The following is a 24,343-nucleotide window of genomic DNA, read 5'->3' as shown; positions in this document are numbered from 1 at the left end:
CTTCCCTTGGTTCACTGGAGACTTGAGCTGAGAAAATACCAGGAACTGAAGTTCAAACCTTGAACTTTTGTCCAGGAGCAAGTAGAAAAAAGGCTGAAGTTAAAACGATCCCTCCCTCCCTCCTTCCCTCTTCCTCGATCCCTTTCTTTCTTTTCTTCCTCCCCTCCCTCTCTCTCTCCTTCCGCTCTTTCCTCTTTCCTTCCTTCTTTCCCTCCCTCTCTCCCTTCTTCCTCCTTTCCTCATGTGCCTAGTCTCAGGGCCCTAGTTCGGAAAACTGTACATGATCACGTGAGAAGGAGATTGGTTCAATGAAAAGAGCACTGGAGACTTAGAGCCAGGAGTCCTAACCTGGAATCTAAGCTCCTTCACTCGCTATTGTTGCTCAACCTTCCTAGCCGTTTTCTCGCTCTAAGAATTGTTAAGGATGAAGACAGGAACAGTGAAGTAACAAAGCAGACTTTAGCTGCGGGGTGCTGGGCACTAGGGCTAAAAAGGAGCCCGGCAGAGGACGGGCAGACGGAGGGAGTGTCCTTGGAGAAGTTAGCGGCTTGGATCTGGAGCTCAGCGGCCCGAGCCGTTCCCGGAGCCTCTTTCGCCTCAATGACCTTCTGGGCTGCAGCCCGGGCCCGGACCCGCCGAGGCCCCGAGGCCAATGTGGGGGCGGGGGCAGGGACGGCTGTAGGGGAGGAGCCGGCCGGTCGGGCGGCCGAGGAGGCGGGGGTGGTCTGACGGCGAGGGCCGGACTCTGGGCTGGCGGGCGGGGATTGAGCCCCCTCGGGAGCCTAGGGCGGCGCGCGCCGAGCCCTCCCTCCCGCCCCCAGCCTGGCGGGGCCGAGTTTGGGGGCTGGCGGTAGCGGCGGCGGGAGGGAGCCCGGGAGTCAGCGAGGCCGCCCGGCCGCCCGCTCTGCTGGCGAGATGCGGTCCGGCCCCGCGCTGCTTTGGCTGCTTCGCTTGAGGTGGTCCCTAGGGCGCCAGAGCTCCGGGACCCCAACCTGGACTCGGATTTCCCCTTCCCCTTCTCGTTCCCTGCTCCTGGCATGAATAGAAGAGCGGGGGGCGCCATGGAGGCGGAGGGTGAGTTGGGAGAGGGGAGGAGAGAGGAGGGGGCGGGGAGGGGGGGCAGGGAGGGAAGGAAGCTGAGTTTGGACCCGCCCCTGGAGCTAAGTGGGATAAGGAAAGGGGGGGGGGTCGGTCTGTGCAGCTCGGGAATATTAGATTTAGTGCTGTGAGGGCCCTTCGGGATCTTGTAGGTCAATCTCTGCATTTTACAAAAATGGAAACTGAGGTCCACGGGCTCTCTCTCCCACTTTGCCCGGTTGGATCGTGTGCCTTTGCTTAAGAGCAACAATCCTATTCATCCGGTTTGATGAAAGGGCCCACCGGAGGTCATCCAGACTGTGCCAGGATCTCGGTCTAAGTCTCAGTTTCAGACTCGATCCAGCGAAAGTAGGCTATTCCTCCCCATCCTGTCGGAGTCTCTTCCCCCACTCCTCCACCTTGGAAATGAGGCTACTTGGGAGTGGAAGCAGCCTTAGGATTTTAATGGTGTTACTCTTTGTAACTAAAGTAAATAGGTATCCATGCAGGCCCCTGTCCTAAGAGCCCCCACTAAAACTATTTTAAACCAGTCTTGGAGGTTGGTTTTTGCAGGCGACTTGAATGAGAACAACTCGTAAAAACAAACAGAACTTTTAACGTAGAAGAGGAGAAAACTTTCCGAGGCTAAGGAAGCAATGATACTCTCCCTTGTCCTTATCCTGCTCCCCATCTTCACCCCTTCTCTACCTGTAGGGGAGAGCTCTGTGATTGGAGCCCAAAGTTCTTATTCAGGGGTGCTTCTCCTATCTGGAGCCCTTGCAGAAAAGCTGTAGGTGTGGGTGTGTAACAGTCTGGCGAATTCTTATTCCTCCGAGCCTCCTTCAATTATATAGTCGTTACCCCCCAAGGGGAGCCAGAGAGCTCTAGTCTATTCAGCCTTTTTCCTAATCTAATGAAAGATGCCATTAAAGAAAACAGTAAAGTATCCAGAGCGAGCAAGGTGTATTGGGAAATATGGAATTGGATTTTGAAGACCTGACCTTAAATCTTGTAAATCTCTTATTTCCTTTGCACTGTTGGGCATTCCCATCTCTACACCTCAGTTTCTCATTTGTATGGTGAAGTAAAGAGGTTGGTTGACCTCTAATTTTTCTTCCATCTCTAAATGCTTAGGTAGTTTGCCACACTGCTTGGGGAACTGGATTCTGAGAGTTCCTTCCCCCCAAGGGCAACTTCCCATTCCACTACTGAATATTACAAGTCAACCCTCAGGTATGGGAGGATACAGGAGCTTTTTTCTAGCTTTTTAAAAAGTAGGTTCAAACCAATCCAACAAGCAGTTATTAAGCATCTAGTACTTACTAAAATTTGAGCTAGACAGTGAGGATATAAAGAAAAAATATAAAACTCTCCTCGTTCAAGTACCTTATATATTGGAAGATCAGTAGATAGGGAATAAAACGTATATGCAAATAAGAAAATACAAAGATTATGCAAATAGATTTTCTTTAGGCAGAAGTGTGACTGATTATACTTTAGAAGTAGGGTTTGCAGATCCTTGTAACAATCTAGAAGGGTTTGTGGGCCCTTGTAACAATCAATTGATCAATAAACATTTAAGCAATACTATGTGCCAGTATTATAGTAAGTGCTGAGGGCACAAAAAGAAGCTGAAGGCAGTCCCTGCCCTCAAGAGGCTTACAAACTAATGGATTGTATCTCTAGAACCTAGCATAGTGCTTGACACATTAGCGGTAACTACAGAACTGTCAAATTCTTTAGTGAAGCAAATAACTAGATTAAAATTCATTTGGAATACTATTAAGTGTGGAAAAATTTTTTTTAAAGAAAAAACTCAATTGGAAAATGTTTTTAAAAATCAATAAAAATACAATTCAACATAGATAATGTTAATTTGTGATTTTCTAAGTTAATATGTCACCATCAGGCATTCTGTTTTATTTGAATTCCATATCCTGAGTTATAGGATATATCAAATATGAATTCAATTTCTTTGAGATAATGGAACTTTGATTTATTAACCCAGATATATGGATGAAACAATATGCCACTAACATTCTTCTCCCTTCCCTCCCCTTCTCTATTGTGTTTTGAGTGACAAGCCAGGGAAGCTCATGCTGTTATCTTGAAATGGATCCGTGCTTGACTATCACTTTATTTTTTTCCTCTTTTCATCTTCTCATCTCTCCAGAAAGTAGTTCCTTTGTAATTATTCTTCCCAATGCTAAATACTCATCTTCTTTCATTTCTCCTCATTTTTTTGAGCTTTGGTCCCCACCGTCCCTTTCAGATAGCCCCTTTCCTACCGTTATGAAACACTCTCTTTCCTTGAGGTTTTCTCTGTCTGTCCATATTACCCAGTCCATATCCTTGTGGCAGTGATTTGCTGACTTACATTCATTTTCTTTCTCTTTTCTTGAGGACTTCAATATCTGGCTCATAGTCATGCTATCCACTGTAACCTCTGCCCTCAGATTCAAGGATGTTAATAATCACATTGTTTGTGCCCCAAACACCCTGATCTACCCGTTTTCTTAACTTTCATGACCTGAACCTTCAGGTCACCTTCAGCAACAATAGAGATAACCATATTCTTGCTATTACCATCTGTTCAGTTAACTGTGCCACCAAAATTCTGAAATTCCTTTCTCTAATAACAATCTTTCACTTTGTCTCACTACTCCTAAACCTCTTTTTCATCAGCACTATGCTATCCAAGTCCTTTACCCTTCCTTATTCCTCCAGTTCATCTTACTCTTCTTTCTTCCCAATCTTGATCCTATCTGTGGTTGACCAATTAAGTCATATGCTATCATATATTTTATTTTTTATTTATTTTTTTTCTTAATAGTATTTTACTTTTCCAAATACATGACAGTTGTCAACATTCATTTTTGTGAGACTTTGTTTTCCAAATTTTTCTCCTTCTTTTGTCCCTCCCCAAATACAGCAAGGAATCTGATGTAAGTTAAATATATCATATATTTTATAACTATCTTCTAGCTTTAGTCCCTTGTCCTCTTTTCCTATATCTAGTCATGTCTTGATCAGTGATAGTTTAGAGTTACCCCATTACCTACCTTCCTATTCCATTGCTGGAGAAAACCACAATTGTATCAAATAGTTATGCTACACATTTATGTTATCTTATCTCTCTGGGTCCTAGCAGCAACATGTTAATTCTTCCCTGTTTGACTTTATCACACTCTCCCAAGGTCAGGCCCAGTCCCTAAGGACCACCTAAAAATAGAGTCAGGATGTGACTCTGTAGTAGTATTGGGATGTTAAAAGCCAAATTAGCCATACTACTTATCTGCTTGCCTCAAGGGTGTTGTGAGTCAAACGAAATGACTAGACATTGGAATAAAATGGAAAGAATATACAGTTTTAGAGATAGGGGACCTGGTTCAGATTTTTACTCTGCCTCTTGTCAGGTGAATGATTGTGGACATCTAACCATCTCTGTTCAGTGAGGATGGTAATAACTACACTACTTTTCTTCTCATGGTTATTGTGAGGAAAGTTCTTTGTGAATCTTAAATCACTATAAAAATGAGTTACTACTGATAATGGATATTTAGGGAAGAAGTTGTTGGGCCTGATGTTTCATCAGTCAACAAGCATTTATTCAGCACTATACATACAAATAAACATAAAAACCAAAGTCTCTTCCATCCAGAAGCTCACATTCAGTAAGTGGAGGGCAACATGCAACCAGATAGTAAATTGGAAGTAATCTAGAAGGGAAAGCAGAAGTAGGATGGAAATGGGGGAGGAGATCTTTTGCAAAAAGTAGAATTAAGCTGAGTTTTTAGGTCAGCTAGAAGTGAGGAGAGAGAGTTTTGGCAATTGGGGACATCCAGGAAGGACTTCATGGAGTCTCTCAAAAGTCATGAAGTTGAAAGATGAGATGTATACTCTGACCTGCATGAAGGAGATTAGAACAGGGAAGGTAGGAAGGGGCTAGATTGTGAAGATATTTAAAAGCAAAATGGGATTTTATATTTGATTCCTGAAGTAACAGAGATACTGAAATTTACTGAATGTCCAGAAGTACATAGGACAAAGGCTTAGTAGTCCAGTACTGATTCTCTGGGGGAAATTCCTATTTGTACTGCTGAAGAGCCTCCTAAAATAATTTCACTTATTCCAGAAGTCTTTCTTTTTGACAAATTAAAAAGATTCTTTCTGTTTGTAGGTGGGTAGAAAGGGTGGCAACCTTATATGTCTCTTTCTTCTCCTTCCTTATATGGAAGAGATGAACTCCTAGCAGAAAGAAGATGTTCCTTTGTTTTTGAAGAGGACCAATGACATCACTGGTGATGTCTTGACTTGTGTGTGAATTGGACTTAAGTGAGGCACTACACAAAATCATCAGCCTCACCCCTTTTTTTTTTCTGAATCATCAAAATCCAGTGGCAGGACAAAAGTCAAGACAATTGGTGGTGGCCTAGAATGTGATAGATAACCTTGAAGTCTTTAATACTGGACCAAGTTCTAAGCATTATTCAGTACTGTTGATTGGTGACTTCTTGTCTCAGCCTGAGGAGTTCTGGTAATGAGAAGAGATCTATTATGATGATAATTTGATGGGACAGTAGGTCTAAATGAATGTTTTTTAAGAATAGAAGATGCTTGCATCAAGGCTTTTGTTCATGCTTCCATTCCCACCTTTCTCAATCTTAGCCCATGCTCAAGAGCTGTGTTTTCCCACTAAGCCTTCCCTGATCCTGATGGGATCATAGAATTTTTAACTAGAAGGAACACTTTAGTGATCATTTAGTAGAAGTTTTTCATTTCGTAAATGAAAGAATTGAGTCTCAGAGTGAAAAAAGGCAAGTAATTTTAACCTCTGTCCTTTGACTCCAAAGATAGCACTCTTTCTATTATATCACATTTCTTCCCAATTGGTTGTTTCCTCTCTATCTTCTGAATTCCTCATGTGTTTTTTTTTTTTTTCCTAGTCAGGTATCCCTTAATGGATTCTCTATATGTTAAATCCAATATATGCACAGATATTTATATAGTTATCTTGCTACACAAAAAAATCAAATCAAAAAGGAAAAAATATAAAGAAAATAAAATGTAAGCAATCAGCAACAAAAAGAACGAAAATGCTATGTTGTGATCTACACTCATTTCCCACATCTCTGTGGGTAGATGGCTCTCTTTATCACAAGATCATTGGAACTGGCCTGAATTATCTCCATGTTCATCAGAATTGATCATCTTATAATCTTGTTGTTTTCATGTACAATGATCTCCTGATACTGCTCATTTCACTTAGCAACAGTTCATGTAAGTCTCTCCAGGCCTTTCTGAAATCATCCTGCTGATTGTTTCTTATAGAACAATAATATTCCATAACATTCATATACCATAATTTATTCAGCCATTTTCTAACTGATGGGCATCCACTCAGTTTCCAGTTTCTTGCTACCACAAAAAGGGCTGCCACAAATATCAAATTAAACTATTAATTGAGCAAACTGAAGCTTAAAATTGCAATAAGACTTTTGAGACTGTGTGTGTGTGTGTGTGTGTGTGTGTGTGTGTGTGTGTGTGTATGTATGTATATTAAATCACATAAAGAATGCTACCAGATAAATGCTATAAGGTAATGTTTTAGTGTATATTATATGACAGGAGTTATGTTGTGTGAACATGAGTGTTGGGCAATTATCTCTGACAAAGTATTTTTAAAAGGATAACAATAACAATAGATATTTATTTAGATTTTACAAAACTCTTTACATCTATTATCTCATTTGATACTTTAAAAACCATTTAGAAGGACTATTAAATGAATGCTAACATTATGAAGGCATTAATATGAATTACATTCTTTTGAGTGCTAAGAGAGGTAGTGTGGCATGGGGATACTGCTTGTGTCTCAGAAAAATGACTTCACACATTGGTGTTCCATGCAGCAAGGCTATAGATGAAGGAGCTCCCTAAACCCATGAAATCATTAATCCAATAAAAATCTGCTAAATAAACAATTTTGCTTTTACTGTGATTCTGTTTCCATTTCCGCAGGCCATTTTATTATTTGAAGATTGTTTCAATTTTGATAGAAGATGAAATCTAGTTCGTTATTTATTTATTCATATATATGCATTCATTATATAGTATCTTTTCTCCAAAGAGTTCCAGGTGCTAGTCTACTGCTTTAGCTGGTTGTGTTTGAAACTGATCATTCTGAAGATAAAAGACTGATCTCCCACCTTGGGTTTCTGCCAAGTCACTATGAGGAAATAGAATCTCCTCAGATCTGAATAACTTATTCTTTGATGGTCATATTCCTCCCAAAAGCTGGGGCTCTGTAGCAGAGGTGTATGGTTTAGTTTGGATCATTGTTGGAAAACAAATATTTAAACTCCATCTTTCTGAAGAGAGCAAATCACCAGACAGCATTGTAAATATTCTGGAGTCCTTGTCTGAAGGAGTCAGAGAATTTCAATTTAAATAGAGATCCAGTTATTCCATGCTATATCAAAATAAACCTTTGTTAGTATGTCGGCATATCTAAATACTGTGTGCTAAGAAAACACTTGATAGAGACTGGAGTTCTTTTTATAGCAAAAGTATATATTTAGGATCCTAGACTTTTAGTGTTAAAGGGACTTTTGAGATTGTCTAATTCAACTGCTTCATTTTATGAGACAAAAAACTTGCATTTGCCCCAAAGAGGAAGTGACTTGTCCAGAATCACACAGAAAGAAGGCAGTTAGTGGCTGACCTAGGACCAAAATCTTGATTTTCTGATTCCCAGGGTAGTGTTAGGTCCTTAATAACATACTATCAAAACAAAACAATAATAGCTTTTTGTTTTTCAAAATACAAAAATAGTTTTCAAGATTTACCCTTGCAAAATCTTATGTTCCAAATTTTTCTCCATCCTTCCTTCCCCCCACTCCTTTCTCCTGTCTCTAGACAGGAAGTAATCCAATATAGGCTAAACATGCAGTTCTAAACATATTTCCACATTTATCATGCTGCACAAGAAAAATCAGATCAAAAAGGGAAAAATGAGAAAGAAAACAACAACAACAAAGGTGAAAATGCTATCCTGTGATCCACATTCAAAGAGCCTGTCTTTGGATGCAAATGGTTCTCTCTATCACAAGTCTATTGGAATTGGCCTGAATCACCTCATCAACATACTGTTTTTTGGAGAATGAAAGTGGTGTGACCCTGGGCAAGTCACTTAATCCTTATTGCCTTCGTTCCCCACTAAAAAAAAAGAAAAGAAAAGAAAATGAAAGCGACAGTTGTATAATAGGAAGTCATCATGAAGAGATCCTTCTAAATGCAATATTTTCAGTTTTCCTTAAAGATAAACAGTTTTAGTTCTAGGCATCATGATGGGTATCAAATGAATGGAGAAGTGACCTTAATGGGAGAATCAGGAAGAACTGAGTTCAGTATTAGCTCTTTTTATTTGTGATGTGGGACAATATACTAGGCAAGTCTCTGACACTACAGATTAAAAGGACAGTAGCTACTTGTCCGTCTATCAAAGGACTCAGATCTGACTCCCCTTTCTTTCCTCTCCCTAAAAATGGCAGTGCTTTTTATTTATTTGTTTTTTAAACTTTTTGAAAGATATTCCCAAACATTGGCTGATTCTCTCTATGTGTCTACCTCAAGAGAAACACATATCTGAGTTATCTGACACTGAGTATACTGTGTTACTCTGTGTCTCCAAGCAAAAAGGTAGACACTTTCACCTGTCAAGATCTGCTATTTAAAAGGGGAATCAGGATGTTTTGATGACTTGCTTTTATTGATATGCTTCATTGACACCACCTCCCAGGTGATCTTTTCCCTTTCCTCATTTAGGGCTGCTTTTTTCTTGCTTCTTTTGCAAACTTCATCAGTATAAACACATCAAGACACATCTAGGCAAGACTGTGGCAATCTTGCTTTCAATATGCTATAACATGTTTTACAATGTATCACATAACCTTGGGCTTAGAGTAGAGCCTTATATGGAAATACCAGAATAATCTAAAGCTTTTTTCAGATTAAAGAAGAATTCAGCATTTTATAGGAACCATTTTCCCTAGATTTCTTTGTGAGTTTAGTATAAAATACTATTGCCTAGAAAAATGATTCTATTTCCTTGGTATTCCAGATTGCATCTAATTATATTTGTTATTTTTTAAATTCTCAGATTGAAATTATTTTAAATTCACTTAAGACTCTGCCATAAAGCACTTTTAGGGAAAATGGTAGAGGTTATCCTACAATGAAAATAAAGACAGAGTATCAAAACATCTGAAAGTTTGGGAAATTATTAGTCTGAAGTTTAGGATTATATTTCTATTTGCTGGGTATCTATGTCATCTTTTAAATATTAATAATTACCAGATTTAGAGTGAGAAAGGACCTTAGAGATCATCTAATCCAGATTCTTCATTTTGTAGGTGATGAGGCTGAAACAGAGAGATACGTGATTTGCACAAGACCATACAGCAAATTAATGGCAAAACTGGGACTAGAATCTAGGTATCATGACTCCTAAGTGTTCTTTCTAGTATTACTATAGTTGTAATATATTGATGGATCTATGATCTCATTGATAAAGTTTATTCCCTCCAACAGTGCAGGTAACAACTTGTTCATGCCTACTCAACTTGTGATTGACTTATCAATAGCTTCCCATAAATCCTTTGCTGATTCCTTAGGATTTTCTAAGTATACTATCATGTCATTAGCAAATAGCTATAGTTTTGTTCCCTCTTTGTCTATTTTTATCCCTTTAATTGCTTTCTCTTCTCCTACTGCTTTTAGGGCAAAGGACTGTCTTTGCTTTATTTTTGTTTTAACTGTGAAAATTTCTAGTATATATGCATATGTTTGCTTTTAGTACTGTTCTTTGTAATCAAACTTTTTTTAAAGCCTAAATGAGAAATGTGCCTTTTTAAAAGCTTTTTTCCCCCCCCTACATGGATTGAGATAATCATGTAGTTTTGGATGTTTTTGTCTTTAAATATAATTAAAACATAGTTATGTTGCTTTCTTTGTGTTTAATCATTTGGGCATCCCTAGTATAATTCCAACTTGGTTATAATAATTTTTTTTGAAAAAATTGCTGTTATTTTCCCCCTCAATAGTATTTTTTTCAAATACATGTAAATACAGTTTTCAACGTTCATTTTTGTAAGATTTTGTGTTCTAATTTTTTTCTTCCTCTCTCCTCTACTTCCTCATTCCTCAAGAGAATAAGCAAGTGTATATAGATTATACATGTACAATCCTTTTAAACACATTTCCATATTTGAAATGTTGTATAAGAACAATCAGACAAAAAGGGAAAAAAATCAGAAGAAAAAGCAAACAAAAAAAGTGAAGATACTATACTTTGATCCACATTCAATCTCCATAGTTCTCTCTTTGTATGCAGGTGGCATTTTCCATCCCAAGTCTATTAGAATTGTCTTGGATCACTACATTGCTGAGAAGAGCTAAGTTTATCAGAGGTGATCATTACATAATCTTGCTGTTTCTGTGTAGTGTTCTCCTGGTTCTACTCACTTCACTCAGTATTAGTGCAGTAAATCTTTCTAGGCTTTTCTGAAATCAGCCTGCTAATCATCATTTCTTATAGAACAATAATATTCCATTGTATTCATATATCATAACTTATTCAGCCATTCTCCAACTGATGGGCATCCACTGTTTCCAATTCCTTGCCACTACAAAAAGGTTTGCTACAAACATTTTTGCACATATAGGTTTTCCCCCCTTTTTTTAATGATCTCTTTGGGATACAGACTCAATTACTATACTGTTTTTGTCAGAATTTTATTTAAAAAATTTAAATTGGTATTCATTAATGATATTGGTCTACAGTTGTCTCTCTCCCTCTATCCCTCCTTTTCCCTTGTCCTTGTGTTTCTCATTTCTTTCTCTCTCTCTCCGTTTTATCCTTCCTTGGTTTAGGGATTAGGATTACATTTACTTCATAAAAGGGTCTCCATCTCTTTCTTTTAGAATACATAGTAGTTCTTTAGATTTTTGATAGAATTCCCTTATAAATCTATCAAAACAAGATTTTTTGATAGTTCTCTTTTCCGTTCTTTCAGCTGTACTTTTTGCTTATGTATTTTTTATTGTTGATAGTAATTCTCCATTTTTCTTTTGTCCTTTGTTTTGTTAATGTGTAACTATTTTATTTCTTTTGGTTTTGTTGTGATTTTACCTTATTTTTTGTTTTTGATTTCATTTTTTGCCCTTTTTAATCATTTGATCTAAAGGTTTATCAATCTGGTTAATTTTTTCAAAGATCCATGAATCCTTAAAAAGATTTTTAGAATGAGATTTGGTTTTTATTTTAAATATTATCAATAAATTTTGTTTCTATGTCACTTTTTCCCCAAATATATCACTTTTTTTACTCTACCCAGTGAACCATCCTTTGTAATGCAGAATAAAAAAGAAAGGAGAAAAAATGGCTTAGCAAAACTGACACAAAAATTAAATTTGATTGTATATATAATGTTATACGCCCATACTCTTTTGCCTCTGCAAAACAAATTTTTTTTAAACTTTTTTTAAAATTATAGCTTTTTATTTACAAGATATATGCATGGGTAATTTTTCAGCATTGATAATTGCAAAACCTTTTGTTCCAGTTAACAAAAAATATTTTTAAAAAATCTTTTCTTGTAGTTAATATTGGTTATTATATTTATGTAGAACTTTTTGTGATTTGTTCTTGTTTTTTTCCTTTTTATTTACATTGTTACAGTCATTGTGTATATGCTTTTCCTGGTTCCCTTCATTACTTTGTATCAGTTTATATAAAAGTTTTTTGGTTTTAGGTTTTTTCTTAATTTTCATAATTTTAAAAAAACAATAGTGCAATAATATTTCATTATGCTCACTATCACTTTTTGTATAGGTACTTTTTAATCTATGGATATCCACTTTTCCCCCTAATTCTTTGCTACCACAAAAAGTATTGCTATAACTGTTTTAGAGTATATTATGTGAGACTGTTTCTTTCATCTTTGATCTCCTTGGGCATGCACTTATCAGGAGTATTATTGGGTCAAAAGAAATGAACATTTTAGCAATTTTTTAGCATAATTCCAATTATTTTCTGGAACAGAACAATTCACAGTTCTGCCCAGAGTGTATTAGTATATTGTCTTTAAAAGAATAATATTTTGTTGCACCTCTTCTTTTTTAAAATTTAAAATAAGTGCAATTGATATCTTTCAATTTTATATTACTTGCTTCTTTCCTCCTCAAGCCATTAAAGATGCTCTTGATCAATCAAGTTAGCTATATCTGTCTATCTATGCATACACACAATTATCATAACATTTTTGTGGAATTGTGAAAGTAGGCATGTGGGTCAGTAGTTAATACTTAATTAGTTGCTTTTGGGGAGAATAATAGTAACATTTGAACTCTCTTTCAAATCTTTAGTATATTCTTTTCCTTCATATGCCTTGAAAATTAACTGCTGTATTTCCTCATAGTTATGGTTTTTTTATGTATCCTCTTTTTGCATATTGAATCTAATCCATGTAATTTTCTCAACTTTGTTTTCTTCAGTACCATTTCTGTTTCTTCATTTAGCACTTCCAGGATAGAATCTAGATGTGATGATTCCAATGTCACTGATGATGAAAACATTTTGTTAGAAGATTTTGCAAATTTTTATAATTTCATCTTATTTAAAGATGTCAGGAGGACTTGATTTAGAAATCTTGTTAAGATTTCTATAAACTTGTTTTTCCTTCCGTATTTTATAAAACAACACTGCTCATGATTTTCCACTATCCTCTTCTATAAAGTTCTTACAAATGAGTTTACATTCTAAACAGGTTTTGCCCTTAGCTGCTATCTTTCCTACCTGGGAAGGAGACCAAAAATTGGCAGATGCATTTTCTTGATTTTTAAAAATCCCTTCATTATGACAATTGTTTTACATCATTTAAACTTCTTTAAGAAATGTTGGTAGTCTGTGGCAATGTTTGTTCTTGTGCCATATCAGTTTATCATCTTTTTAGCCTTAATGATTTTTAAAAATAGGTCTCGTTATACCTTGTGGCACAACATATCTCATCCTTATTTTTTTTTTCATACTTGTTCAGTATTGACTTTAGTCTTTAACAAGTCAGCTCATTCATAAATGATTTCCACATCAGTAACTTTTTCTTTCCTATCTGTTAAATACCTATTAAATATGATTAATAAAGAAATATGTTTTATGTGATTGCTTACATATGGCCTATATCACATTGCTTACTGTCTTAGGACAGGGAAATTGAGGGAGGGAAGGGAAAAATTTGTAATCCAGAATTAAAAAAAAAAAAGACTTAAAATTTACACGTAATTGGAAAAAATAAAATAATATTTAAAAATAAAGTATCTGTTAAAAACAGGGTTTCTGAACCCATTTTAGTTTCACATTTTTATCAATAAACTGAAAGACATATATCCATATCTATGGTATACTAAGTAGTGGGGACACAAAAGTAAAAAAAGTCTCTGTTCTCAGGAGCTTATGTATTCTGTTGGGGAGACAACATGTACAAATATGTATAGCATGTACAAATTTATATGCAAAATACATTTTAGGGGGAAGGCAGTAACCCAGAGTTTAGGTAACATTTACAACATCTGAGAGACAGGTGGATTCTCAACAGTTACAAGGACCAGTACAGTGACTAAGGCAACTTTCATTAGGAATGCATCTAAGGAGTGGTCATCCAGCTTCAGCCTGAAGACCTTCAAGAAAGGGGCAGTTCATTTTGTTTTGGGGCAGCTCTCATTGCTAGGAGCTAATATCTAGGTTCAGTTAACCTTTTTATTAATTTCCATCTTGGGCAGCTAGGTGTGCCAGGCTTATAGTAAGACTCATCTTCTTCTGCTCAAATGTGGCCACAGTCACTTACTAGTTGTTAACTCTGGGCAAGTCACTTTCCCTGTTTATCTTAGTTTCCTCATCTGTAAAATGAATCCAGAAAAAGAAATGGCAAACCACTTCAGAAGAAACTCCAAGAAAACCCCAAATGAGGTCATGAAGAGTTGGACATGACTGAACAATAACAAAATGTGTCAAGTACTGTGTTAGTATAAAAGTACTGGATAGTATAAAAGTATAAAAGTCCTCAAGAACTTTACTTTCCATTAGTAGGATATAAGATATTTAGGGGAGGATGGTCAGGGAAAGGAGCTGTAGTCCAGGAAGTCTCTGGGGTTGTGATGGGAGCCAGAAGTTATTCGATTCTGCATCTTTTCAAGTAACAATGTTAATAGTGATTTGATTATTGTTCCCTGAACAAGAATTGAAGAGGGGAGGATTGGAGTGCAGATAACAGAATGCTTTATAATCTAGGCTCTTGTGTCCTGGGATATGGCTGGAAGGATGTGAGGGTGCCTAGAATCTGAAAATGATTAGGAATAGTGGACTGAATGGGGATTGATGCATTCCTGTTTATTCTTGCAGCTTTATCTTGTTAAGGACCAAAGTGATAACTATAAAACCATCAAATATAGTGGCTTAAATTTACCAATAGATACATAAGAACTTTATAAAGATAACTTCTAAATGGCTTTGAAAGAAATAAAAGAAGAATTGAACAAATTGGACTTATATCCCCTGCATATAATTTATTGTTCAGTCATTTCAGTCCTGTCTGACTCTTCATGAGCCCATTTGGGGTTTCCTAATTTTTTTTCTATTTTTTTTTTCCATTTGGGTTTTTTTTTTTTTTTGACAATAATACTGGAGTAGTTTCCTATTCCTTGGCTCATTTTACAGATGAGGAAACTGAGGTAAACAAGATTAAGTGACTTGTCTAAGATTATCTAGGTTGTAAGTATCTGATGTCAGATTTGAACTCAGGAGGATCAGTCTTCCTGACTTCAGGCCCAGCATTCTATCCAATAGCTGCCCTATATTAAGTTTAAACAATATAATAACAATGCCAGTACTTTCCAATTTATAGATACAATGCAATCTTTTTAAAAAATTTTTTTATTTTATCTTTTTATTTAGAAAACGTATACATGGGTAATTTTTTCACCATTGACCCTTACAAAAATTTCCCCTCCTTCCCCCCACCCCCTCCCCTAGATGGCTGGTAGTCCAATACATGTTGAATATGTTAAATTATATGTTAAAGCCAATATATGTATACATATTTATACAGTATCTTGCTGCACAAGAAAAATCAGATCTAGAAAGAAAGAAAAAAAACTGAGAAGGAAAACAAAGATGTAAGCAAACAATAACAAAAAGAGTAAAAAGTCTATGTTGTGATCCACACTTAATTCCCATAGTCCTCTCTCTGGGTAATACAATGCAATCTTAATCAAATTATTAGTGAATTACTTTGTGGAACTGATTAACAATAGCTGACATTTTAAAATGTTTTAATATTTGTGAAGACTGTATTATTATCTCATTGAATTCTCATAAGAATCATTTCAAGTAAGTAAAGCAGCTATTACCAACAGTTTATGGATGAAAAATCTAGAGCTCAGAGAAATAAAGTTGCTTATGATCACAGCTATTAAATGTTGGGGTGTGGGGGTGTAGTGGGAATTTGAAACAAGGTTTTCCTAATTTGCTGCCTAGCCCTCTTCCCAGGATACTATATTGCCTCTCCCATCATGGTGATAACATTTTTATGGAAAAATAAATGGTTAAGGATAACAAAGGGAATGGTTGAAAAACTGATGAAATGAACCTTGCCTTGGTGGATTTCAAAACATTATAAAATGAAAATTATCAAAACTATCTAGTACTGAGGAAAAATAAATAAATGGATGCTGGAACAGAATAGATTCCAGAAATAGAACTAAATATATACAAAGAGAGTCTGATAAACTGAGACACATTAAACTTTGGAAGAAAGGCACCATTAGTAAAAGTGATTGTAAAAATTGATAGGTAGTGCATTAAAAATGAGTCTAGAACGATAACTTATGGTATATGCTTTAAGAAATTCCAAACAGATCAATGAGTTGAATGGTTTAAAAAAGAAAAATAAATGTTTGTCTCAGCTGTGAAAAAGAGATAAAACATTTTCCTTTTGAACAAATAAAAAGTAATTATTAAGACAGATAGACTGATTAAATTCTACTTCAGTTACTAGATCTATGGTTTAATTGATGTGTGTATTTTTATCATTAGTATAGCTTATAACCTATCCATGTTTTTCCTTTTGTAATGTATTGCTCTTGCTACGTGGCCCATCTTTCTTGCAGTTCATTGAACTCTTTGATGGTGAATTTCATGCCAACTTTTTTGTATGTGTGCCAGGTCATTGTTACTTAACTAACATATATAGTGGGTTTTTCCATTAGTCTTTGGGACACCAGTAGTTTTGCTTCTCTAGAAGGTATTCCAGTAATTGTAGACATAGGCTCGCTGATAATTGTGTTCTGTTGTTGTTTTGAGGGTTTTTTTTTTTTAGTTCAGATTTATGATTTCATTGATGTAGGAATCTCCTTAGTGTGAAAACTTGGTCCATTAATGAAGATCAGCAAACTATTTTCAATTAAAATTTACTAAGTTGTCTGGGACCTTCATAGTTGTCCATGTTTGCAAAGTTGGTACATGTCAGAAGCCAGATTTGAACCTGAGTATTTCATCTACTACACCATGTTGCCTTTTCACTGGAAGAATATTGGTTTGAAAATATGGGTTTTTGTAGTAGAGAGCAGCTTGGGATCATTGAACATTCTGTGTAATTTCTCAAGTGGAATTCAGGCTTGAATCCAGCACATTTAGTTTTATAACTAACCCTACTTAGTTGGAGATTACAGAGGGCCAAGGTTTTCCTCCTCAGGCTGACTTTTCATCTTGGCTGTGTATTTCTCATGATTCCTTCACATTCTCTTCCTGTCTCTTGCCACCTTTTCTTGTATGAACACTACTAATTCCACTGTACAGACTTTCCTGGACTTTTGTTTCCCCATTAACAAAAGGAAGGGAGGCAGTGTGATATAGTGCAAAGGGCATTGCATTTGGAGTCAGAAGATTTGGATTTGGTTTCTAGATCATTAATTAGTAATTATGTAATCCTGGACGAGCTTCTTCCTTTCTTGGACTCTCAGGGATCCTATCTATAAAAGGAAGGGATGGATTGTATGAGATGATCTATAGAGACCCTCCCAGATTAAATCCTATGATTCCCCCCAATTTTCTGAAAGTGTGTGTGTGTGTGTGTGTGTGTGTGTGTGTGTGTGTGTGTGTGTGTGATGGGGAATATGAGTAAAAAGGGCACTATACCCATTTGCTTTGACAAGAGAAGGATAAAGATAAAACTTGTGATTTCACTTGTATGGAGTACTTTTGGGTAAGAAAATTGCTTCTGCCAGTGCCAATTGATGTTTTCTGCACTTTAAAGTCTTAAGAGAGTCTCCCAGATCATAAAGAGGTTTAGTGACTAGCAAAGTGGTTACAGCCAGTATGGATCAGAGATGGGCCTTGAACCCTACTCTTCCTGGCTTTGTATTTGTTCTCTCTATTCTGAAGAATGCTTGGTAAGGCTGGAGAAAGGACCAGGTTGAAACTAAAATGGGGTTTGGGGATTTTTCTGAAAGTTCTGTAGGTTTTCCTTATTTATACCTTTTCTATACACATTGCAGGGAAAATGAAGATCTGGGAGCATATACAACATTTCTTGCAGGGAATTCTAAGCTAGTTTAAAGATGTATCTTGACATGTAGGCTATAAATCATAAAACATTTTTGAAAATGAAATTAGAACTATGGTTTATAGGAAGATGACCAATGACTGGTCATTTTCAAATGTTGAAGTTGTAACTATGGCACAAGTGGCTGTTCCCAAAACATAATTTAGAGTGGTAACTTAGGGTGTGTACTTCCTCTTCCATTTCAACCAGAATTTCTCTCATCTTTGAAGCAGAATTTTTCCCCTCCTTTCTGCTTCTGTCTCCTCTCCTCCCTTCCTCTCTTCTCCCTCCTTCTCTCCCTTCCTCCCTCTTTTCTTCTGTTTCTCTGTTTCTATCTTCTTCCCTTCTTCCTTCTCTCTCTCTTTTTCTTCTTTCCTTCCCTCCCTCTCTTCTTTCTTTTCTCCCTTTCACCTTATTCCTTTTCTCTTTTCTCCTCTCCCCTCCCTTCCCTTCTCTCCTTTCTTTTCCTCTCCACTCTTTCTCTTCATTTCTCCTTTCTGTTCTACTCTTTTCCCCTTCCCCCTTTCTTCTTCTTGTTCTTCTTGTTCTTGTTCTTCTTGTTCTTGTTCTTCTTGTTCTTGTTCTTCTTGTTCTTGTTCTTGTTCTTCTTCTTCTTCTTCTTCTTCTTCTTCTTCTTCTTCTTCTTCTTCTTCTTCTTCTTCTTCTTCTTCTTCTTCTTCTTCTTCTTCTTCTTCTTCTTCTTCTTCTTCTCTCCTCCTCCTCCTTCTTCTTTTTCTTTCTTTTTTTTTTTTTTTTTAACATGTGAAGAAACTGAGACCCAGAGAAAGAAAGTGACTTGCCTAAGTAATGCTAGACTGGAGTCAGGTTCAATTTTGGCTTTGCCATTTCTTACCTGTATGATAGTCACCTAATTTTTCTGAGCTTTTCATTTTTCATCCATAAAATGAAGGGTGGGACAAAGGTAACCTAACTTCATCTTCCAACTCTAAATCTGTTATCCTTTGACACAGAAAGCTAATGCCTGAGCCAGAATTTCAATTCAAGTTTTTGGAATCCTAGGCTGGCTCTTTCCATTGTATCCTGCCAAGTTTGTGTTGTATAAATTACTTTAAAGTATCAAAATGCATTCAGACTACAACTTAGAAGCTGTGTATCAAAAGTTTGTTTGTAACTTTGTTGTTTGGAACTCAGAAGATATTTTCCTATAGGAAAGTATTGTTCATGGTGGTGAGGTTTCCCAAGCTAACCCATGAAAGCTTGTTTAACCCATAATGTAGTAGAACCAGATTTTTCTTCTGGTACTCCATAATGAGGCAGATTATAACCCAGTGGATAGGATGCCACATTTGGAATCAGAATGCATAGAATTACAGAATCTCAGAGCTGGTAGAAGCTTCAAAGGCCATCTAGTCCAACCCCTTCCTCCCAAAGTAGTCATGCAGCCTTTACTTGAAGACCTGTAGTAATAGGGAACTCACTATCTCTTTAGGCAGTCCATGTACTTTTAGATGGTTCTTTACAATAGGAACCTAAATTTTTCTGCAACTTCCTTTACTTCCACTGAATGCTACAACTTCTACCTTTTGGAAGCCAGTGACAAATCTCGTTTTTCACCATGCTAACTTTTCAAATACTTGGAAGATTGCTCTTATGTTCCTGTTAGGTTTTCTCTTCTCCAAGCTGGATATCCCCAGTTCTTCCTAAGGCTTTCAGTCAGCCAGCTAGTCAGATGGCATTTGTCAAGTGCCTACTGTGTGTCAGACATTGTGCTAAATACTTGGGATTCAAATAAAGGCAAAAAAAAAAAAAATAGCCCATGCACTCAAGGAGCCCACAGTCAATGAGGGAGACAATTGTAAACAATCGTATAAATGAGATATACACAGGATAAATTAGGGGTAGTCTCAGAGTCAAGGCACTGAGATTAAGGAAAACTGGGAAAGGCTTCCTGTTCAAGGTGGGTCCTTAGTTGAGACGAAGGGAAGCTAGGAGGCAGATATGATAAGGAAGAGAATTCTAGATACATAGGGTAGCCAGTGAAAATTTTTGGAGTCAGACAATGGAGTGTTTTTTTTTTTTTTTTTTTAATTAATGATGATTTAATAATATATTGTTATTGCTGAGGTTTTTATTTTTTATTTTTTTTAAGTCATGTCTGACTCTTCACAACTCCATATAGAGTTTTTTTGGCAAAGTTACTGTAGTGGTGTATTTCCTTCTCTAGCTCATTTTACAGATGAGAAAACTGAAGCAAAGAAAGTTAAATGACTTATCTAGGGTCACCTAAGCTAGTAAGTGTCTGAGACCAGATTTGAACAGATCATTTTTTATTTTATCTTCTGGATCTCTTCTGGGGTTGAATGTGATTGTGAATCCTGCTTAAGATTCCTAGAACATGTGTAATAATAAAACATAGCCTTTCAAACCCAAGTTGCTATAAAATGGGGGGGTAATCTTTGTACCATCATAGGGTTATTTTTAAGAATTTGCTTCGCAAAACTTTTAAGTGTCACATAAGTGTGAGTTTTTGTTTTTATTGCATTGGATCAAGATAGACTTGACTTTTACACCTTAGTTTGGAGAGTTAGTTTAATATTGGGAGAGATCAGCAGAGTTGAGTTTGACTTCTGACTCACACATTTATTAGCTGTGTGATCTTGGGCAAGTTTCTTCATCTGTTTAAGCCTCAATTTCATTCTTTGGAAAGTGGGGATAATTATACTTTGGGTCTACCTTATTGTAAAGGATTTGTAAACACTAAGGTTCTGTATCTTTGAGTTAATATTATTTTTCTACCATAGAGGATATCTCAAAATTCTTTGTTTAGTTTTAGACTATTAAAAGCTTTCCTTTTAGTCAGAAAACTGATATTATGAAAATTATTGAGTCGATAACTATATTCAGATTCAAATTACTACTAGTTCTTCATGCTCAAATTATCCAGAATTAATTTAATGGAAATTTATATAGCATTTTTAGGTTTGCAAAGTGGTTTAGATACATGTTCTTATTAGATACATGTCTCATCATAACTCTGTCAGGTATGACAAGTATGAATATCTGGTAAGGAAACTTGAGTCTCAGAGATATTAAGTAATTTGGCTATAATCACATTACTTGCTAGTTTGGTAGGTGAGATTTGAATCCAGCTCTACTGGACTTCCAAGCCCAGCACTCTATCTTCTCTGCCAGGCTGTTTGTCTGAAAATTGTTAAATTTTCCTGAAGTTTTCATGGAGTGCTATCATAAAAGTATATAAGGGAAAGAACAGTTATTGTGTTTTAATCAACAAAATGATATCTGTGATATCACCACAGTAAGAAGTGGAATATTACAGTGTCAGCTTGGTTCCTGATTTCTTTTCCATTTTTTTTTTCAACGTGACTTGATATAGGCTTTGCTATTTCAGTGACATAATGGACTTTGGCCAGAAGTCAGGAAACACTAAAGACACATGCGTTCTCTTTGCCCACACCCCTGCGTTCCACTTGGAAAAGGCAGGGGAAAAAAGACAGTAGAAAACTTAGCTTTCTCTTTTTCACTCCAACTGAGACTTGAGCAGAAGTCCATCTGACCATCTGCTGAAAGAAGGATTTCATTTTATTGATCTAACGTGGACATGATCCTAGGAGTGTCTTCCTCAGAGACTATAAGGTATTTGTTTCTGATATTTATATTCTTAGGGGTTTTTCATGGGAAGATGAGTTAGTGGTGGAGGAGTGGAGGTCAAACAATGAGGAAATGGATGGTTTCATTTATAGTCACTGGTCAAAGGGCTCCAGTCTGTGGGAGCAAGGAAGGAAGCTGTGAGAATGGCAGTTTTTAGAGCAGTGGTGACTTGGTGCCTCACTAGAGAAATGAAGACAATTTCTTCTGCTTGAATGGTCCTCCTGTCTTTAGTGGAACATGTTTTGGTGATTCTGCCAGGCATGTTTCTTCTTGGTCCATTGTTCGCAGAGGCTCAGGACAAAGCTTTGTAGCATCTCTAAGTAATGGCTGAGCAGACTATTATAAGCAAAACCACTTCCATCCTCTGTGGCATCTCTTTCTCTGCTGCTTGTCAGGAGCCAACCCTCTGTCTGGGAAATTCTCAATTGTTAGTTATCTAAGGAGCAGTTTATTTTTCTTTTCAATTTGGCTTTTTGTATTGTCAGCAAGAAGTTTCATTCTAGGCAGCAAGAGCAGTCAGGAGGGGTGCGAATTTTCTGAGGTTTGGAGATTTATGCCCATATAATGGGAACTTATCTATCATACCAGGAGCAGTATCTCTCTGATTTTTTTCCTGTTCCTTTTGAATAATGGTATCATTTTTAGAAAATGGGGCAGGAGTAGTACTTTTAGCATGGGCATTTAAAAGATGACCATGTAGAAATTCTGAGTGTATTCTCCATTAACTTAGAATTATAGACCATTACATGTAGAAGAAACATTATAGCTCAACCGATGAAATCTCTCATTTTAGAAATTAAGAAACTGATCCCCATTGAAAGTGAAATGATTGTCAGGGGTCAAGTAGGTCTCAGTGGCAGAATTTGAAAGCAGATCTTCTGACATTGTCAGTGCTTGTTTGCTGACATCCTATTACCTCACAAATCTTTGCTGATCTGCCATTCAAATGCCTATCTCCCTCTACAACTACATCTGCCATTACTCTCTTGTTACTAACTCTTTCAGCCATACTATTTCATTTTCTTCTCCTTGATCATGGCTTATACTTTCCTGGCTCTGTCTAGTCTTCCAGTCTTTAAAGTGGTGTGATATGCATAGACTTGAAACACATCAGATGTTCCACAGGAGCATTTATTGCCCTTAGGTTTTTTTTTTTAACTGCTCAAAATTGAGGGTTGTGATTCCTGAAATACTTGAGACATGATCATTCACCAGTGGTGCAGACAGCAGCAAGACAATATGGCATTACATGCTTCCCATTCCAAAATCATATTTAAACAAGCAAGGTCTTCTGGATGTTGTACACTTTTTAAGAGTTTGCAGCTGCAAAGGTCTTTATAATTGATGTTGATGTTGATGGTATGTGACATATTGGCAAGAATTATGGATTTGGAATGAAAAATCCACTGTTTTGAATCCTTGCTTTGCTTACTAGCTATGTGACCCTGGGCAAGTGACTTCCTCTCTTTGAAACCCAGTGTCTTCTTCCCATCAATGGGAATAATCCCATGGATGGAACTCATAGGGTTAATTGTGAGGCTTATGCTTTCTAAACTGAAAGGCTCTAAGAAAGTCAGATATTAACAATTTAAAAAAATCCCTTTGGCTCAAGAACATGTGGTCTCATCTATACATGTAGAGTTGGTAGAACTAGGATTTAATAATGGTCACAGTAAGAGATTAAGTGGGAAATTTTCTGCACATTTGCTTTGGGATGCTTCCAATTTGATGAAAGCTGGCTGAAGTCATACTACTTTGAAATTGTTCAAGCATTAAATGTGGATAGTTTCATTTACTCAGTGATGCAAGAGTAATAATAGCTGGCATTTATATAGCTCTTAAAGTGTGTAAAGTGTTTAACAAATATTACTTCATTTGATTCTAGCCATAACCCTGTGAGGTAGGTCCTATTATCTCATTTTTATAGATGAGGAATCTGAGGCTGAGAGAGGCTAGGTGACTTGCCCAGGGTCACACAGTTAGTATCTGAGGTAGGATTTGAATTCATTTCTTCCTCATTCTAGGTCCAAGGCTCTATTCACTGAACCTCTTAACTGCCTATTATATCACCTCAACAAGTGATGAATATCTATTGAATTGTTTTATATACATTTTGGAAAGAATATTGGCACTAGAGTCAAAGGAGCGTATTTGGAACCCTGGCTCTGCCATTTACTACCCATCTCATCTTGAGCTAGTTCCTTAATCTCTCCAACCCTCAGTTTGCTCATCTATAAAATGAGGGGTGTGGTGACATGCTGAAGACACTTATTTTCTTTTTAATCCACATGTTACAAAATCATATTAGCATAGGATAGCCCTCGGTCTAATCTGAATGAGAAATCTTTTTAGTCTTTTATTAATTATCAATTCCTCCAAAAAATGTCCTGCACTGAAATTTCTTTTTGTACCTCTGACTGAGTGCTTAACTAATTTCTAAAGAGAGAGATTCCTCTTCAGGCCATGAATGACTTCATGAAAAAACTAAGATTTGATTAATGAAATGAATAGAATAATTTCTTAAATTAACTCTTGACCAGGTTAAAGGGAGAATCCTTAGAGAAAATTATTAAAGATTTATTGAAAGGTGGTTTTTTTTTTTTTTTATGTTTCTCTTAGGTGTGCCAGAAGTTAAATAATCTCTGTTCTTTTGATGGTTGAAGTGTTGTTTAGACTTTTTCTTTCTGATTTCGATTATGGAATTTGTCTCTAAACCTATAAATTAATTATCACTTGAAAATGGCTCAAGCAGAGAATTTAACAAGGCATGGGAAGTGGTCAAGGGATATGAACAGACAGTTTTCAGAGGAAGAATCCAAGATATAAATAGCTACATGAAAAAAACCGCTCTAAATGACTAATGATTAGAGAAATGCAAATGAAAGCATTTCTGAAGTAGTATCTCACAACCAATCTGGCAAAGAATGTAAAAAAGGGAAAATGACAGCTACTGGAAGGACTGTGGGAAAACAGGTATATTA

General features: G+C 36.5%; 1 protein-coding gene across 4 annotated transcripts in view; it reads left to right on the top strand.

Moving 5' to 3' along the window:
* Nucleotides 1-799: 799 nt before the first annotated feature.
* Nucleotides 800-24,343, top strand: part of FGD3 (FYVE, RhoGEF and PH domain containing 3) — a 191,575-nt gene continuing 168,031 nt past the window's right edge. For 3 of the 4 annotated variants that reach the window (XM_074283056.1, XM_074283055.1, XM_074283054.1), the window contains exon 1: nt 800-1,074. In XM_074283056.1, the coding sequence (XP_074139157.1) occupies nt 1,038-1,074 (37 nt within the window). In that variant the 5' untranslated portion in view covers nt 800-1,037. Of the gene's footprint in view, nt 1,075-21,002; nt 21,348-24,343 lie in introns of those variants that run through there. The other variant, XM_074283059.1, reaches the window with a different exon arrangement.

This window comes from Sminthopsis crassicaudata, chromosome 1 (assembly GCF_048593235.1).
Source record: "Sminthopsis crassicaudata isolate SCR6 chromosome 1, ASM4859323v1, whole genome shotgun sequence".
Taxonomy (NCBI): Eukaryota; Metazoa; Chordata; class Mammalia; order Dasyuromorphia; family Dasyuridae; genus Sminthopsis; species Sminthopsis crassicaudata.
Note: the sequence above shows the minus strand (reverse complement) of the source record. Positions and strands in the feature narration are given on the sequence as shown.